This window comes from Atractosteus spatula, chromosome 12, assembly GCF_055471065.1.
Source record: "Atractosteus spatula isolate fAtrSpa1 chromosome 12, fAtrSpa1.hap1, whole genome shotgun sequence".
Lineage (NCBI taxonomy): Eukaryota > Metazoa > Chordata > Actinopteri > Semionotiformes > Lepisosteidae > Atractosteus > Atractosteus spatula.
The window spans coordinates 31,213,100-31,231,377 of NC_142717.1; the positions used below are offsets into that span (position 1 = coordinate 31,213,100).

At 39.2% G+C, this 18,278-nt stretch overlaps 2 protein-coding genes across 5 annotated transcripts in view; one reads left to right on the forward strand and one right to left on the reverse strand.

Annotated features, from left to right (window-relative positions):
- slc66a2 (solute carrier family 66 member 2) overlaps positions 1-5,985 on the forward strand; it is a 38,228-nt gene extending 32,243 nt beyond the window's left edge. For both annotated transcript variants that reach the window (XM_088929514.1, XM_088929513.1), the window contains one exon: positions 1,549-5,985. In XM_088929514.1, coding sequence (XP_088785640.1) covers positions 1,549-1,756 — 208 coding nt within the window. In that variant the 3' untranslated portion in view covers positions 1,757-5,985. The remainder of the gene's footprint in view (positions 1-1,548) is intronic.
- A 4,779-nt stretch (positions 5,986-10,764) lies between these two features.
- The window catches only part of kcng2 (potassium voltage-gated channel, subfamily G, member 2), a 36,353-nt gene continuing 28,839 nt past the window's right edge, over positions 10,765-18,278 (reverse strand). For all 3 annotated transcript variants that reach the window (XM_088929072.1, XM_088929074.1, XM_088929073.1), the window contains one exon: positions 10,765-12,096. In XM_088929072.1, coding sequence (XP_088785198.1) covers positions 11,272-12,096 — 825 coding nt within the window. In that variant the 3' untranslated portion in view covers positions 10,765-11,271. The remainder of the gene's footprint in view (positions 12,097-18,278) is intronic.

Sequence of the window (18,278 nt, forward strand, 5' to 3'; positions counted from 1 at the left end):
CACCATGCCGCCCTGAGGAAATTTGAATGAGATAAATACATACCAATGTATGGCTTGATTACCTTCTACTTTCTTTTGAGAAGACCTTCTGTGGTTAAACACCCTGCTTTAGAAAGTTGCCTTTAAAAGTATTTTGTTTTTTAGATCGAATGTATGGAACACCGGAAGTTTAGTTAATCGAATCAGTTCAAACATTTAAAAGTGTGTAAGGACGTTTGGCAAATATTTGTGTCGTTAATGTTCATGTTGAAAATCCCAGCTGTACTTTATCAGATCTGAAACCTCATGAATATGCTTCAATGAATTTTTCCATGACGATTATGCCTCATAAGATCCTGTGGTTTTCACACACAGGTTACGAAAATAACGGCTCACACATCTTTTTTTTTTTCCAACTTTTGTGAAACACCCTGTGTAGTTTGTACAATTTGAAGAAATAAAACAATCACCCACTTCGGGTAAGCCCAAAATTAGACCATGCGTATTGCACGACACAATGTGCAATAAAAGGTCCTGGCTTTGTGAGGGTTTAAAAAGTCTCATTACCAGCCCTCACAATTCTAGGACCTGTAATTGCATAGGGTGTCAACAGGGTGTTAATAACTTAGTATAAATTACACCTACTGATGCCTATTAGTGATTTTATAACAAAACTCAGGTTGTTCTCAATTATAAAATGTCACTGCTATATACTTCTGTGTTTTTGTCCTATGTACCAGATAAAGAAGAATTCTATACAACACAGATGCACTACAAACTGACCTAGAGAGAAACACAGATTACTTATTACTTATTGATTTTCTGATTAGACCGCAAGACAGTCCCTCAACCTTTTGCCTCATTTTTTCTTTTCTCTAATGTTGGAGCTCCTAATATTCAAAGTAGCACTGGTTTTCAGCAAAATCTCAATTTTTGCAGGCCCTCCTGGAGCCAGTGAGTTGTGTGTTCAATGGTTTGCATTTGGTATAATTCAAATTAGGAGCTGATCCTCATCGCCTTCATGCATTCATTCATGCATTTCAGTGCATTCATCTAGCTAGACAGGCCAAAAGGCCTTCTCTCATGTGTAACCTTAAGCTTTCTTGTGTTCCTGCTTCCTTAAACTAGGATGATCTCACATGCTTAATCAACACCAAGTGTTGGTTAAGCACTACAGCGAGAGAACACCCTCTGAGATCTGTCTCCACTCTGCTAATTAATTACTTTGACAACCACGGAGAATAGCTGCCTGCCTTTTGGGTACAATTCACTGTGGACCCTTCAAAAAGAGTGCAGGATATTTTGGTAGACACCGCACAATGTAAATGAGCTGTATCACCTAACTTAAGAAGAATTTTAATTAAAAAAAGTGTTTTTTTGGCCTTGGCTAGCAAGCTCAGATGTCCAGGGGACTGAGCCCAGGGCTGACCTTAAATATAATCGGGGTCTGTATGGTGGGCAGCACTGCGGTTTGTCTCAATGGGCCCACAGTGGACTTCAGGTGCTCTCTGTACTGTTGCTGTTTGTTTTCTGGTTGATTAATGAGCGGGCATGTCTTCTGTTTGGCAGCATCAAGATGGTGTGCATGTGGACCAGCGGAGACACCTTTAAGACCGGGTACTTCTTGGTGAACCAGGCGCCAGTCCAGTTCTGGATTTGCGGGCTGCTTCAGGTCTTCGTGGATCTTGCCATCCTCTTCCAGGTCTACTACTACAGCCGCTACCCCCAGAAGCCAGTCTCGCACGCTGTGCACCCCTCCAGCGCCAAGGCGCTCTGAGCCAGCCGTGGCACAGTTCTGGAGCTGAGCGGATATTTGTACGACTTGTTTTCAAACACAAAAACAGACTTTTTTTAAATACGGAGAACTGGGATAAGAATGTCTTTCCAGCTGTTATTTATATTTTTATACACTCATGTTGTACACCTACGCGAAGGTTTGTATTCCTGAAACTGGCACAAGACGTTACATGATTGTTGCATGTAGACCTTTGCCTTACTGTTGGACAAGGGCTGAGGAAGTTGAGAGCATTATGGGGGAGAAAAGCACAGGCTGATGAAGCCTGTTTTTCTTTTTCTTGGGGGTAAAGACTGATGAAGACATGAAGTCTTCCATGAATGTACAACTTCACTAATCTTTAACCATGTCTGTTACACATAACAATAAAACAGGGGGCGCACTAGTAGAAACTCCAAGTACAATTTGTTGTTTAGTGGAGACACAAAAAAAAGAAGGCAAAAGATTAATGCAAATTTTAGTGGGGAAAAGATGAACCTAAGCGCACACTACTATACCAAAAACACAGATTCAGATTCAGTGTTAGAAATCGATTAGTGTCAGGGTGGGAGTCTTGAATGGATACTGTTTCTTGGTGTGCCTGCTTTTTGGGCTTGTAATGAAACCTACAGAGGAGGGCCCGGCGCAGTGACACCTGCCACCTAGAGGATTTTTTCTTGTGCAGAGTGGTACTTTTGAAGACAGATGCAACATGACAGTTGCTTACTGTCCTGTCTTCCATGGAAGTTTCGTTGCATTGAGCTTACCTCACCAAGGGGGCATCTGACTTCTACGCCGGTCTTGAATGAGCTGCTGTGGGTACGACTCGGCGTTTCATGCCAGTATCAAGAGATGACTCGGTGCCAGTTCCTTTTTCATTGCCAAAGTGGCAAAGGCTGTCCCTTCAGAGGTGAATTGTTTCAGTAGAATAATGAAGACCCAGGGTCATGTGTCCAGCCCAGTCATCTTTATTGCTTTCAGTGCTTGAGGCTAAACTGCAGATAGAAAGTGCACTGGCTGTAAGGGAATTGAACTTCGGTGATAATGGTGGATTCTGCCCTCAGTATATAAGAAACATTCCAAGCTGAATTAATTCATAAGTAAAACAGCCATGGGGCATTACCTTTCCAGAAGGCTCCCCCACAACCTACACACATACTCCACCGTGCATAGTGCATGAGGAGAAATCAAACTTAATTCTTGCCAGTCTGCTCCCGAGAGACAGTGGTGTCCTTTAAAAGATGGAACATAGTGAAATCTTCAGAACTCGCACATCTCTTCCACAGTATAGATACACTATGCATTTCTCCTCTCTCCTTGCCAGACAATGTCAAAATCCTCTTATTAGCTGTCTAAGCTCCCGAGCTGAAGTGATTTCAGTGTGTGTTGAATGTCAGTCCACAGCTACACAAAGCACACAAAGTGAAAGTTGCGGCGTTCCTAAGCCTGAATTCGGACTGAGGACTTTGCAGGAAGTGGGGGAGGGGGGTCACTCTATATGTCCTCTGTGAAGATGAAGCACAAGCCATAATAGAGAATTCTCCTAATGGAGTCTTCTCAAGCGTTTGGTGCCCAAAAAGGTCTTGCGGTTGTCTGTATATGTGTGTTAATGAAACGTTGTTTACTGTGAGATTTCACTTGAGTTCGATTTTATATGGGCATTACATCCCTGTAATAACAGTACTGAAGGTATGAGGAATTGAAGCAGACTTACGCTCAGTAGATCACTGTCTTTCCCTGAAGTGGTGATGCAAGATGTACATGGTAGTACAGTATGTAGCACATATGTACCATGTTGTTGTTTCTCCTCTTCAAGTCTGCAAGCTTTTCTTTCTTGGGATATTTTTCTGGCCCTGTAATTAAGTGGCCAACCTTGTTCTGGAGAGTCACAGTTCTGCAGATTCTGCAAATGTTTTTAAAACATCAATCAAGCACTTCCTGCTACAAATATCCCACAAGGAACAGGCTGGCCTGTTCATCTGAGGCTGGAGTCATTATGACCCTTGTAGAAATTAATCTGGATTTGTTTTTGCTCTGTGTAATAAATTGTTTAAATACTTACTAGACAATGACGCATATTCCAAGTTTATTGAATGATCATCCTAGCAAATTATAAAAAAAATTATTACGGATTAAGTTAGTCTTTAAGTCTGTGTCAGCAGCTCTATAGTTTTTTCAGTAAGTCTTAAAGAAGCAAATATCCTTATCCTTAAGACATAGGGTGTCAGTGCTCAGGCCTGCATCCCTATGAAAACTGCAGTTCAGTTGTTTTACGAATGTGAAGAGCTTGTGTCTGCTTGTTGAAGTAAGAGATTGTACAGCAGGTTTCTTCTCTGGCAGTTGCTAAAAAAGCAGGAATCCTAGAATTCCCATTTTCTGACTTTATCAACCAAAGATGTAGACTAGTGCAAGGTTTCTCAGTCCTGGTCCCGTGTAACCCTTGTCTTCTGGTTGTACACCATCTGAGTTCTTACTCACAGCCTAATTGATTTCATTTTTCTGTTTGAGGCCTTTCTTTAAAAAAAAGAGAATTTGTAATTCATCTAAACCTTGTGCTAATGAGCACGTTTCAGAAGTCCTCTTTCAGGTGTACGAGATGAAATGTAATGCAATTAATTGGACTCAGGCAGAGGGAAAAACACTGCCTGCCTGTGGGCAGGTCTGACACAGTGTTATTCCCACCTGTGGGCAAGTCTGATAGTGTCAATCCCACCTGTGTCTCTTCATCATCAAGTGATCTCCTGTGAAGAGTTGTTTAGAGAAAAGTCTTAATTAGCATACAGAATGTTATGCATTGCTCAGCTTGCTAATGTTATTGAAAATAATGTACTTTAACTGGGGTAGTTTTTAAATCAAGGCCTGAATGCAAAAAAAAAAGTCTAACCCAGCAATCAGATCAGTTATCCTTGGTGATTAAGGGCTCAGTTGGCACATGAACAGCAGGGACCAGGTCTGAGAGCCACTCATGGATTTATGGACTGTAGAAGTACTCAGGAAAAGTTGGGGCTTATTTAGATGAATGAGAGAAATGATTAATCAAGCTGCATTTTTTACCTTGGGTGATAATTGGTCCCATTTCTAAATGTTCGTACTATTCCTTTTTTGTCCATGTGGGATAGACCCACTTGGTTTAAAATCTCTTCTTCATTCATCTTCTGTGCTGCTTCTCTTCCTAAGGAACATCCTGTTTGACAGAACCAGACATTGAATACCTGCCAAAACCTTTGTCATAGGTGTCAGGCTCTACAAGTGTGAATGGGATGAATGGCTCAAAGATTATGTAAAATTATACACCACATACATCATTGTAAATTGCCTTATACTCTTGTTTCTAGTCCTATGGGGTAACTGACACAATCATTAGACTCCGAACTGGGCTGTAGGTCAGCTCTATAGAGGTCAGATCCTTGTCCTGTATTACTGTAGGTGTGTTAAGCCCAGAATGTGGTACCTACAGTACCTTTAAGTAAAATGTGATGTGGGTATTTTTTTTCTTTTTAATGATCTTTTACCTTTATTCAAATTCATACTGTCCTTTTTTTTTTAAAGTATATTGTATATGTACTGTTTAGCAAATTCTGTGTGGATTGAAATATTTATAGAAAAAGGCCAAAAGGAGTTTTGATGTTCTATTTAACATACAGTTGTTTGCCAATGCATTACAAATAGCTTAGGTCAGTTTTAATGATTTTCACTTAATTTTAACATCACTTTAGAGTATTCTGAATTAAATTCTGCATGGCAGCAAAATTGCGTGTTCAACTCTGATCAGTCCTTTTATTAATTTAATTCAAAACTATAGGAATGCATTTCTCTAACGTTCTATTATTGTATATCTTGCTCATGACATAATACATTCAGTCACATACATTTTAAATTGGAGAATTGCAAGTCAAGTTGTTTTAATGCAATTTACTAGTTAGAAAAGGTGCCCTTGTCAGTATTAAACTCGATGATTATTCTGTTCTATTTATATTCTTTTTGTCCTTTGACTGTTTCTTTACATGACTGTTGTTGTGTGACATTTTATGGGGTTCACTTTATAATTGTCTTGTATTTGTGTTTTACAAAAAGGTCAGTTAATTTACAGCACTGCTTAACAATCTGGACAGCACCATTTTGTTTAAAAAAACTGCCACATCAGATGGATTTTATACCAAAATTTAATACAAGGAAAGAAATATTTACGTACGAGATGGTAAAAGTTGTTTAATAAAACTGAACATTACAGTGTCTGTGTGGTCCTGTGTTTATGGTGGAAATGTTTGTGTTAGCAGAGTTGTCTGTATATAATCACTTAATAAGACATGCAAGTTAATTGGTCATCATGGGTAAATGCCACACTTGATTTGGAATTTAAGTGATGGAGAATGACAAAAAGATGTCAGCTTAGTGTTACACCTATTTCACCAGTCTGTTTTCTTAACAACAGCCATTTTTCTGAGTGTAAATCACTTTATACTCTTCTATCACAGTTGAGACGAGTGTCTGTGCATTGCACAATTATGCTGTAAGAAATTCAGAAACCTCTTTGCATGTATTTTGCTCAGCGCGGTAGGGAAAGACATTTCTGCTCTGGAATTTGTACAGAGAAAGATTAGCTTAATTCCTGGTCTGAAAGGCATGACGTACAAAGAATGTCTGTCAAACTTCTATCCAGGACTAACTCTTTAGTCCTGTAGAGAATATTAGAGAGGGACAAGTGTTCAAGTCCTGTAAGGTAATCAGGATCTTCAGAATCAACAGATGCACATTAATCAGATGAGACAAGTGGAAACTTAAGAGGAAGAGCATTTAACACCGAGAATGGAAGCCATCTCTTTACACATAGGAATCTACAATAATTAACCTGCCTTGTGGTTGGAGCAAATACCCTGGGCTCCTTCAGAATAAGTAATACTTAATGACCAGACCAGCAATGTGGCAGGATATATTCCTCTCATTTGGATTCTTACTTGCTCTTAAATATCCACTAATGTGGGGTGTAATTGTGACATTCCTGAGTTAAAACCTTTATACTGTACATATGCATTCAGTGCAAAATTTCTCATTATCATTATATCATTGCAGGACAAGTCTCAGATTAAAGAATGAAATCTCAGTACTTCACTGTTTCTTGAGCAGTACACGTGTGACCAGTTATTGAAGATCGCTAGTTTAAAAGCTTTTTTGAGTCGTATGGAATGTATTCATCAGTTGTGCTACTAATATTTAGTCAATTTGAATGATTTAACTGTTAAAAACTGTTGGAAAAACAATGGAAATAGAAAATGACCACATATTCAGAATGTGTACAAATATTATCGTTTATAGTGAGTGTGGGTAACAAAATTGGGAAAATGTATTAATTTTAAAGAGAAATATTGCCCAAAATTTATAGTTTAACTGAAGTGGCAAATAGAATTTGTAACTGTATTTCACAGCCATTTCAGTGGGTATTGGAATTTGATGATCGTGATTATTAATGACCAATTATACCTTTTAATTTACTCATCATTTTCCTATTCATAATTGGTTGCCTGGCCAGATGTGTGTACAAATTCTTTCTTGATTCTTAAAAGGCATAATGGCGCAATAGAACTATATAATAGAATTCAACCTCCCCAGGGCTAGCTTTCATTTGTTCCTTACATAGAAAACCAATGGAATTTAGACAAGGCCATGAGCCCTTTTTATGAAAAAAAAAGTTTCTCTGCTCCGCTTCTAAATAGCATGTCACCAAGAGATGTTTACTGTGCTCTGCCAGAACACTCTGTACAAGTGAAGTACTTTTAACAGAAAGTGTCCTGAGGTTTCTATGGCTTGTTTATCTGTCTTTCTCCGATTGCTCTGACATACTAGGTGTGTGACTATTATTAGAACCTGTTTGCTTGTCAGAAAAGTGAAAGAAAACAGAAGGCTTTATTTGTGGAAATTCACATGCCCCAGGGGTTTAATAAGCTGTTCTGCCTTTTAAAACCATGTCCCTCCTGGCTCTTTAGGGGTCAGACGGTTTCATATTGCTTTTGAAACACTTCAGCACTTTTTGATTTTTTTTTCTATGCAAGAAGTCGAATCGTGACAGAAATCACGATTTGAAACCGATGATAAAAGTTTCTTTTGAAAGAATGCAGTCCTCTCTCTCCGAGTTGCCCATTATGAGCAGTGCCTGATTTAAAAACAAAATGGCAGGTAGATTAAAAGTTGATGCGGCATTAGTGCAGTGTATAACATGTAACACGGTACAAGTAAAGAACAGTTGTGAACAGTATGTTTTAAGACAGTACTTTACTGCAGGATGTGCTGAAAATCCCTTTTTTAGGTTTTCGAGTAGTGGAAGCCTGAAGCAATTATAAAGATTTGAACGCCAGATAGCTTATCAATTGTATAGATATACTACTAGTACCAACGTGATGGACATACAGTGCAGTCCGTAAGTATTTGGACAGCGATACAATTTTTGTTTTGGCTCTGTACTTCAGCACATTGGATTTGAAATGAAACAATGGCTATGAGGTAAAGTGCAGAATGTGAGCTTTAATTCGAGGGTATTTATGTCTATATTGGGTGAACCATATAGGAATCACAGCCCTTTTTATACATAGTCCTCCCATTTTAGAGGACCATAAGTAATTGAACAGTTGGCTGCTCAGTTGTTTCTTGGCCAGCTGTGTTTTTGCATCGTTAGTTCATGAACAAGAGAGCTAACAAAAGGTCTAGAGTTGGTTCTAGATGTGGCATTTGCACCAAGTCTGTTGCTGTTGTCTCTCAACATGAGGACCAAAGAAGTGTCAATGCCAGTAAAGCGGGCCATCGTGAGGCTGAAAAATCAGAATAAATCAATCGGAGACATAGCCAAAACATTAGGTGTTTCGAAATCAACTGTTTGGTACATTAAGAAGCCAGAACGCACTAGTGAGCTTAGCAATAGCAAACGACCTGGTAAACCATGGAAGACCACAGTAGTGGATGACCGAAGAATACTTCCAATCGTGAAGAAAAACTCCTTTTCAACTGTTGAACAGATCAAGAACACTCAGTAGACATAGATGTGTCAAAGACTACCATAAAGAGAAGAATACACCAGCATAACCTCAGAGGGTTCACTACAAGATGCAAACCACTGGTAAGCCTCAAGAACAGAAAGGCCAGTTTACAGTTTGCTAAAAAGTACATAAAAAGCTTGTAGAGTTTGGGGACAAAGTCTTATGGACAGATGAGATGAAGATTAACCTGTACTGGAGTGATGGAAAGAGTAGAGTGTGGAGAAAAAAAGGAACTGCTCATGATCCAAAGCATACCACCTCATCTGTGAAACACGGTGGAGACAGTGTCATGGGTTGGGTATGTATGGCTGTCAGTGGAACTGGTCCACTTCTCTTTATTGATGATGTGACACATAATACTGACTCCTGCTGTTTGAAAACGGTTTGGTCCAGTTTACTCTAAATGTGATGCCAGAGTAATGAGTGGACCATTATCAACTAACACTTCTATTCCTGCCTGAACCAAAACAGCTTTAAGATTGTACTTCGTGAAAGCCAAACCCACTTCAGTTAACAGCTGAAATATGACCTATTACTCACAGTGCTCCTGTTGAAGGACTGTTTGGCCAGTTAACTTCAAACTTGGTAGATATGTGATCATGCCTTTGTCAATGTGATCTCCTATGAGTTCTTTCATACTATACAGTAGATATCAGTGCTTACTCACCTGTTCCATAATGTCTATGTCCAGGCTCAACATCACCCATTTTTTCTGAAGCACATATAAAGAAAAGCACATTATTTTGTTAATCTTTTGTGTATTGAAAGTTGCCTTTTGTTCTTATACTTTTGTGTTAATCATTTCTTGTGTGTTACCTGTTGTGGATCCACAATGATTCTCATTTCTGATTGTTTCATCCTCTTTGTTCCACCATTTTGTGCTTTGTTACAAACCTTGATGCTCCTCTGCCTAAAATGGAATCTTACCTGTCAGGGAAAGCTGGGGATAGAGCTTAGGGTATTTAACCCAGCAGTAAATGGTGTAGCAGTCTTTTTTTGGACCTGATTGTAATATAACCTGTCTTTGTATGTTGTTCTATGCCTTGGGTTTTCTTAAACTCATTCAGAACTATTAGTAGTGAGTACCTTGCATAGCTATACTTTTGGGCTGCTTTTTGTTGTTTTTTTCTCATGTTTGTAAATCTCTTCCTGCACTGGTATACTTAAGTAAATGGACATTTACTTTGCACTTCACTTATTTTCTGTAGTTTCTGTGACAAACCCTTGACTTCAGTACATTAAGGCAGTTTAGTCACAGTAACATTCTAGTGACAATACAATTGACATATTCTGAAATTATGTCCCTGCATAAACCACAAAGGCTGCCTGACCTTTAAACTGCAAGTAGTTTTCCACTTTTTATTTTTTAATGAATCATATGTAGAACGAGTTACATCACTTAAATTCCTCACATCACCATTTTGAAAATCCTGTTGCCCACTCAATATCCTGCCTCTGGATTTCGGTTTATGTGCTCTGGTCCCTGTAACATAATCTGCAGGACAAATCTGTGGTCAAAGAGATATCCTTTATCAGAGAAGACGTGGAATTTTACTGAATTATTCTGGACTTCCCATCCTCTCTGTGGTGTAGTTATTCAGCGACTACCTCATCAAATGAGACAGAATGGAACTTATAAGCTGTAACACACGTGGTATGGTGCAGTGCAGAAAAGCATGGTGAAGACATTTTGAAAACGGGATAAAGCTGAAAAAGCGTGGATCTATCAGTTCCATGAAATGTTCTCTGTAATGTCAGTTTATTTCCAGTGCCAATCTAAAAGTCCTGGCACTTTCTGCAAGAGACGCAATCATGTTGTACGACAAGCATGATGCCCCTCTGTGTGATCCTGTGAAAATAAAAAATTCTCAAGCTAGATTTGCCACACTGCTGGTAGAAATGCGATAGCAGTTTTTTTTCTGCCCATGAATAAAGGTTCTGGCCTGTAAAATTAGTAGTGTTCAAAAATGATATATTTGGTAGGATAAATGTTATAACATTTATTAAAAATCAGACCAACCTGAGTCTACTAAAGCTAGAAGCATACCATACAGAATCTTAAAATATTCCATTTAGGTAGAATAAGTTCCTCTTTGTGGTTTATTAATACAATTACCAAAGAAACTTTTTTTTCTTGCACAACAATAGCTTTCTATAAAGCTGTTTAGCAAATCCTTTCCAGTGAAAGGAGACTTCTTTTTGATAGGCGTGATAGCAAAACAGTCAAATAAGTAATAATATTCCTGTGTTAGGGTACTTTAAATTTACAGTTTACAGATCTCCTTCTACTGTATTTAATTTGTAAAAACATTGTGCGGGAAGTTTTACAAAATAAGGTTACTTTTTTAAAAGAAGCACTTTGTCGAATATTTCCTGTGGATGGAAAAAAAAATCAGTTCATGTCTGAAGCGTTGCATCCTGCCTGTTTCTCACAGCCTTCTGGACTGCCAGTTCAGATTGCTGCAGCTCACCCACCTCCCCCTCGGAGCTCTGTTAGGTCTTTGGCTGCACCCTGCTCTCAGCTGACTTCTGTGACACCACTACTAAGGATTTCCTGTGAACCATAGCCTCCATGATCCCTGGGAAGGAGCTGTCCGTTTCCTGCGAGTCCTCGCTGTTCTGCGACTTGGTGCTGTCCTGGGAATCGTGCTTTTGCCTCGACGCCCTGCTCTGCTCCTCCTTGAGCTCGAGGTAGGAGCGGGAGAAGGTGTGAAAGATGGAGGTGACGGGGAAGGCCATGAGCAGGATGCCGCTCAGGATGCTGCTAAGAGCCACCACCTGGCCGGGGATGCTGCGGGGGACCATGTCCCCATAGCCCACTGTTGTCATGGAAATGACGGCCCACCAGTAGCAACCCGGGATGCTGGTGAACTCCTGCTTGGCTCCCATCTCGCTCTCGGCCAAGAAGACCAAAGGGGAAAAGAGGGCCATGGCAACGCACAGAAAGAGCAGGAGGAGGCCGAATTCCCTGGTGCAGCGACGCACCGTGAGGCCCAGCGTCTGCAGGCCCAGAGAGTGCCGGGCCAGCCTCATGACATAGAGGATTCGGAGGGCCCGTAACACTCGCAGGACGAGGCCCACCTTCTCCAAGTAGCTGTTCCCAGAGCCAACGGGCTTGTTGCCCACAGAGAAGGAGTCCACGATAAGGGTGATGTAGTAGGGCAGGATGGCCATGACGTCAATGATGTTCAGCGGTGTCCTCAGGAACACGCACTTGCTCTGTGTCTGGATGAAGCGCAGCAGGAACTCCAGGGAAAACCAGGCCACACACACTGTCTCCAGCACAAAGATATTATAACACCTCTGGGAGCACTCACCCTGGAATAGAAAGACACCAGATATCCAAGGGATAAAACTATTAGGGTTAGCTGGACTGCATGACACAAGGAAACCAGAGCACCCTGTGAAAACCCACACGGACACGGTGAGAACATGCAAAGATCAAAGAAGGTGCCCCAGGCTGGAACTGAATTTAGGACCCAAGAGCTATGAGGCAGCACTGCTAACCACCATGTTGCCTACAGATGCTTCATTTTACATTTTCATCATTTTATACTTTCCTACCTACTTTCCAGGTAGGACTCTATGGTCGCAAATTCGGGCATAGGTCAAGGGACTGCCCAAGCAGTGGTGTTAAATTGGCTGAGCACTACTGATTGTAGGTTGGGATTAGTTTGCCAGAGCTCTATTGGGTCTTGAAAACATAGTGCCCCCTGTGGCCTCCAGGGTACCTTCATGGCATATGGTGCTGACCGGGAGAAATGTGCCTCTCCATAGGGTTAAAAGACAATTGGCTCAAAAGTTGGGCGGGGCAGAGGAGTCTGCCTCCACTTCCTCATATTCCCCTTGTGCGGTCACAGGGTTTGTAGCTTCCAGCTGAGATGTGAAAGACATGATCGATTGTCGATTTTACATCTGGTGGGCCTAACAGAACAGGTACATTTCTATATTTATCTTTACAAAAATGAAATCAAAACTTTCTATTTTGTGTGTCCCTGGATTCCTGCATCTGTGATTCTCACAACACAATTTATAAATGGATAGAATGAATTAAAATAAGATGCCAGAAACCACAGTTAAGTAACAAATTAAAAATGCACTGAATACTGTAACACAGGGTTCTCCATTAATCCACTCCATTGCAGTCCATTAAAGAAACCATCACTTTAGCTGCGGCATTGATTTTGCTTACCATCAATTAAATAATTAAGTCTGAAGAGCCCTGCATAAGGCACTAAAAAGATTTTTTTTTCCCCATCATACAGAAATTTCCTGTAACTTCAATTTTCATTTGCTCCTATGGATGTGTGCTGTGCCTTTTTCCATTGTTATTTCTGCTTCAGATACTGTATCATCAGCCTTGCCAGCTCTGCCTGTTAAAAATAGATTCTAAGAACAAGCCTAAGCACGGACCACAGGGGAGGCCGAAGAGTGCTGTGCACTAAGAGACGTGAAAAGACTCTCGTAGGTTTTTATGTGGCAAAGCTCCAATACGTTCCACACGTCCCTTTCTGAGTCCATCGCATATGTCAGCTTTGTGCAATGTCACGTCCCTGGAAGAGTCAGTGTCGGCTCAAAAACCTTGTTTTGAGGGAATTGATCAGGCAATTATTTTCACAGGTCGATTCAAAGAATCGAATCAAATGGTATTCAGCTGGAAAGCTAATCATCTCAATGATGCCACTTGCGATCCGAAAAATAATGAAGTAAAGAACAAGTATATTTCTAGCAGAAAAAAAATACTGTAGCCTTTCTTAATCCAGGGACACTTCTGGCCATAATGCAATTCTCCACTACTTCAAGAATTCAGAAACAGCCCAGACCCACCAGGAAAGTTTCAGTTTTATAAAATTATATACAGTATCTTATTTTGTATTGTGTTTCAAAGAAAGCTCCACAGATAGGAGCTCACAAAAATATTCTGACTTTCCTGGCGACCCCTTCAGATATTCTGTGTATCTGATATTTTTTCTGTATATATTACTCAAAAAAGGAGAATAGAGAATTGTTACTTAAGTTTATTCACAACATACTCTCCTTTGTTTTGCCTTTTTGTTACGTTAGGCTCTACAGGAGCTAATCAGTATGAAGAATGAACACAAGTGACTGTCTTTATCAGACGATGTTCTGTGTTTCGAAGGAGTGTGAGATATTTATATTTCTTCCTGAATACTATATGAATTAGTCATTCAAACACATCCCTGAATTTCACAGTCTTAACAGTAGAATACATGGGTAACAAAGCACATAAGAGAAGTGAATCTTAGATAGCTCATACTGATAAATTTTCCCCAACCCATTACTCAGTTTTCTGGAAGCACATGTCCCAGTTTGGAACTGATAATATGATAAAGCAACATGCAGGAAATCTATATAGTAAAAGTTTGCCTAAACTTATTACTGAACTGCATCTGCAGATATTCCTCGTCATCTTTCAAGTCCTTCATGGTATCTTCTGCCTATTTCATCTAGTTTTTCATTTCCCTGGAATCTGCTTTTAGTTTCCGGTTTAAACTGTCTCATTATGAAATGTTATGCATGTATGTAAAGTCAGTTGCACAAATGGTTATGTTTATATGATTGTCATGTCATGTCATTTACCACACTGCTTTATACCATACGGTGTCACGGGAAGTTGGAGCCTACCCGACAAGCAACGAGCACAAGGCAGGGTACACCCTGGACGGGGCGCCAGTCCATCGCAGGGCCAGTGCAAGCCAACCATACATGGGGACAATTCGGAGGCCACGGTAAAGGCCGAGGGAGGAAATTTGGCCCAGACACTGGGATAACTCCCTACTCTTATCGAGAAATGCCTAGGGATCTTTAATGACCACTGAGAGTCGGGACCTCGGTTAAACGTCTCACCCGAAAGACAGTAAAAATGATTGTACATTTTGTTGAATCATGCTGTGTAGGGTTTAATGAAGAAAAACCGTGTTTACCGTGTTTTTTCGTCTCATTCAAGTAAAATGTCACACAGTTGGATGCAATGGTGCTATGTATCCTGTGATGCTGATGTCTAAAAAAAACATCACAACTCTCAGGATATGGTGAAAACTATTAAGAGGCTTACAAGTAGCCTTAAAGTATCTAATGTCTCCTACCATCATTTTCAAAACAATTCACTTCCAGTATTTGAAAACCTCTAAAACTATTCATCCACTAAACACCCCCACCACTAACAAAGTATACAGCTGTATATTTAAACTTAAAGCATCTCCTACTTGTTCAGTTCTAACAAATTACAGTATATTGAAACACAAAGCTCTCCCTACTGGTTTGGTCCAGCCAATCATGGCACATTTAAACATTGTTCAGGTCACAACAGTTACAGATTCACTACTTACTATAGAAACCTGAAGCAGTGGGGAAGTCTGTTGCACCAACAACCTGAAAAACTCACTGCTGATCAGGATATCCCTAGTAAGACAAAATGTGACAAATACAATACTTATAATGGACAGGGGTTTGTGTTGATGTAAAGCGTGTGTATCTGCCGATTGTGTCCCTTCTCCTGTTTCCAGGCACCTTGGCTGCTGCTGATGGATCAAGTAACAAGGACATGGAAGTCAGAATTCCAGAGAGGAAATGTTTGTGCATGTTTTGTTTGTCAGTTCTTCATCATCACTTACCCTTTCATGCTCTTTAACTTGCATATTTTCCCATTCTTTACATTTCCTAAATAACAAATACTTCCACATTTTCAAACCTTAAAGAGTTGAGTGATAATTAAAATATGTCGTCAGCAGTAATGATGGTCTCTTGACTTAAGAAGGAAGAATCTTATTCTACGTCTCCAGTAATTCCTTCCATTCTCCTGAAGATAAGTACTAATTACCCACGATTTATTCTAATATTTCACAAAGAATGATTGAACACAGCCATAAATTAATAAATTTTATATTGTATGAAAAAAGCAAATCATGAGAATTAACTTGTGGCTTCTGAAAGTAATTGCTGATGTCCCCTCATTTTTCATTGAACTTTCATTTTATAAACTTTATTAAATGAAAGCCGTTTTTCACCCCAGATCTGCAGAAACTAATCCTACTGTCACTAATTCATAAATTCTTTAATTTACTTTTGGCATGCTGCAATATCTGCAAATCCCTTGTATAATTAATTTTCCACAGCTGCAAATAGGCTCATAAATATTTGAAGATATAATTACAAGTGCTTACTTCTCTATTATGTGAAAAGTGCCACTGGGAGAATAATGGTCACAGTGCAGTCAATAGATGTGTATAACCCCACTCAATACAATGACCTGACTGGGGTTCCACAGACAAAACTGTGTTTAATGCTTCCTTTCCACCTGTCCGCATGGAGTTAATCTTGGATTGTTCCTTTGCCAATGTTTTAATCATATATACATATTGAAGAACTTCACATTTTCAGGCCTCTTCATTTCCCTTCCACACTTGCAGCACATACTGTAAGAAAGGTTGCAAAGAGAGCCATTCACAAAGCTGAAGGATACAAAATTCCCATCAGCTGATTCTTGGGAGATCTCATAGAGACAGCTTTAACACAGACCACTCCCCAGTCTTCTATTTTATGTAAAGAAATGTCTCCCATTTTCTGTCCTAAACTTAACGAATCATTGCTGTAAGGTGGTTTGTACAAATGGTTATAAAGGAATGTGCATTTGCAATTGTTATATTGCGTAGTGTTTATGAAGGAGTTATGACAGTATTTTTATGTCTTAAAAATATCTCCTGGACTTAGTCTGAGTTTTGAATACCTACAGTAACTCATTATTTGTACACTAATGTCTGAGTAAGGCCTTTCTTCCAGACTCTGAATTAGTCTGGTTGCTCTCCTTTCACTGTCCTTTTACTGTATGAAGCATTGGCACTGATGAGGGCATTTCAAACCACAATGAAAGTAAAATGTACACGGTAACGTGTAAAACCTCCAATTTACATCACAACATAGAATAAATTTCCAGATACTGTATGCACATGCATGTTCTGCATTTCAGAATGAGGCAACAAAACCTCAGATGACGTCAAGTGACCCTATTTCATTGTAAACAAGCAGGCTTGTGAATACATCTCTTTTATGCCAATAGAAATATTGCTCTCAACTTCAAGATGGTTTTGCCAACAAATACAAATTACTTGTTAACTCTACATGCAGATCACGTTGGAAAATTTCTGCAGAGAAATGTCTGCTGCACAACATGTACTTGCACATCGCATTACATTAGTCATTGCAGTGACTAGTGAGCAGGAAGGGCTTCGCACAATTTCTCGCTCTTGCCCATGTTGAGACTAGTATATTGCAACAAAATGGAGACTATGTAGTACTTTCACAAAGTTCATGATTTTGTGCTTAATTTGGAATTTGTTATACTTTTTTATACCATCCATTAATTTATTTTATTACTGAGATTTAGTAACTGGTTTGAGAAATTGGGACTGCAGTTCCCTTTTAAATGATACTATACATAGTATTGTACTCCAGTACTGTAATTTAGTTTAATTTATTTTTGGTATTTTTTTATTTTAGAGGGCGCAAATCATTTCCTGAGACAAAAGCAGTGAAACACCCATTATTAAAGAAGTTATAACTGACACGTCTGACTTCAGTTAATATTTGTGCCGTTAATCACCTGTAAGGGTCACTTACTACCAGATTATTGACATTGTACTGATGATTAATGTTCTTTGTGTATCATATCCTATCAGGGGTTTACATATAAGGGGAGTTTACACCCTGTATACTGAAGTGTTGCCATTTTTTCAAGATTACTGGTGTCTAAATCTCATTTGAATTTTTCTCATCTTTTTTATATTCAGTTCTTTGTAAATGGAAAAAACAAACTCATAAATCTGTCAACCACGCAGACCATGAATTATAAAGGTTAGAAAAAATGTTCTTTTCTGCTGTTAAATGAATAGTTTCATATTCATGACCTTTTGTAACAAGAAAAAAAGAAGCAGGACTTTGATGGTTAAAATGGAAGAAAAAGCCAAGGTAATTTATATGAAAACCAAAGTATCAGGAGAGTGGCAGAAAAGGCAGAAACAAGCCTTTCACTATTCAGAAGTGCTCTGTTAGAGACATCAAAGGCTGTTTCTGAGTTTCAGTTTTAAAATGAATTTCTTTCATAAAAGACAGCAGGCAACGGTACATTTCTCAAACCATCCATTAACTATGAGGGAGCATATTCTAAACCTTTCAACTAAAGAGGTTTCTCAATCCATTCTTATTCCTGTTAAGACATGGCTATTAGTCTTATTTACTAATGACTTCGTGAAAGGTAGATTATAAAGGTTAAAACAGAAATGCACTATTTAAAATCCTGTAAAAGGAATGAGTTGCTCAGTTCATTAGTTTAATATCATTCAAAGCAGCACACTGCAGAAAGCTAGAAATACAGTTAACAAATGGCACTGCAAAACCAAACCACGATGTTTGCAATGGTTTTTAAATGAGAGCTATTTACCTGATGTTAAAAGTGGTAAAGAGTTTTTTTGTTTAATCTCTGG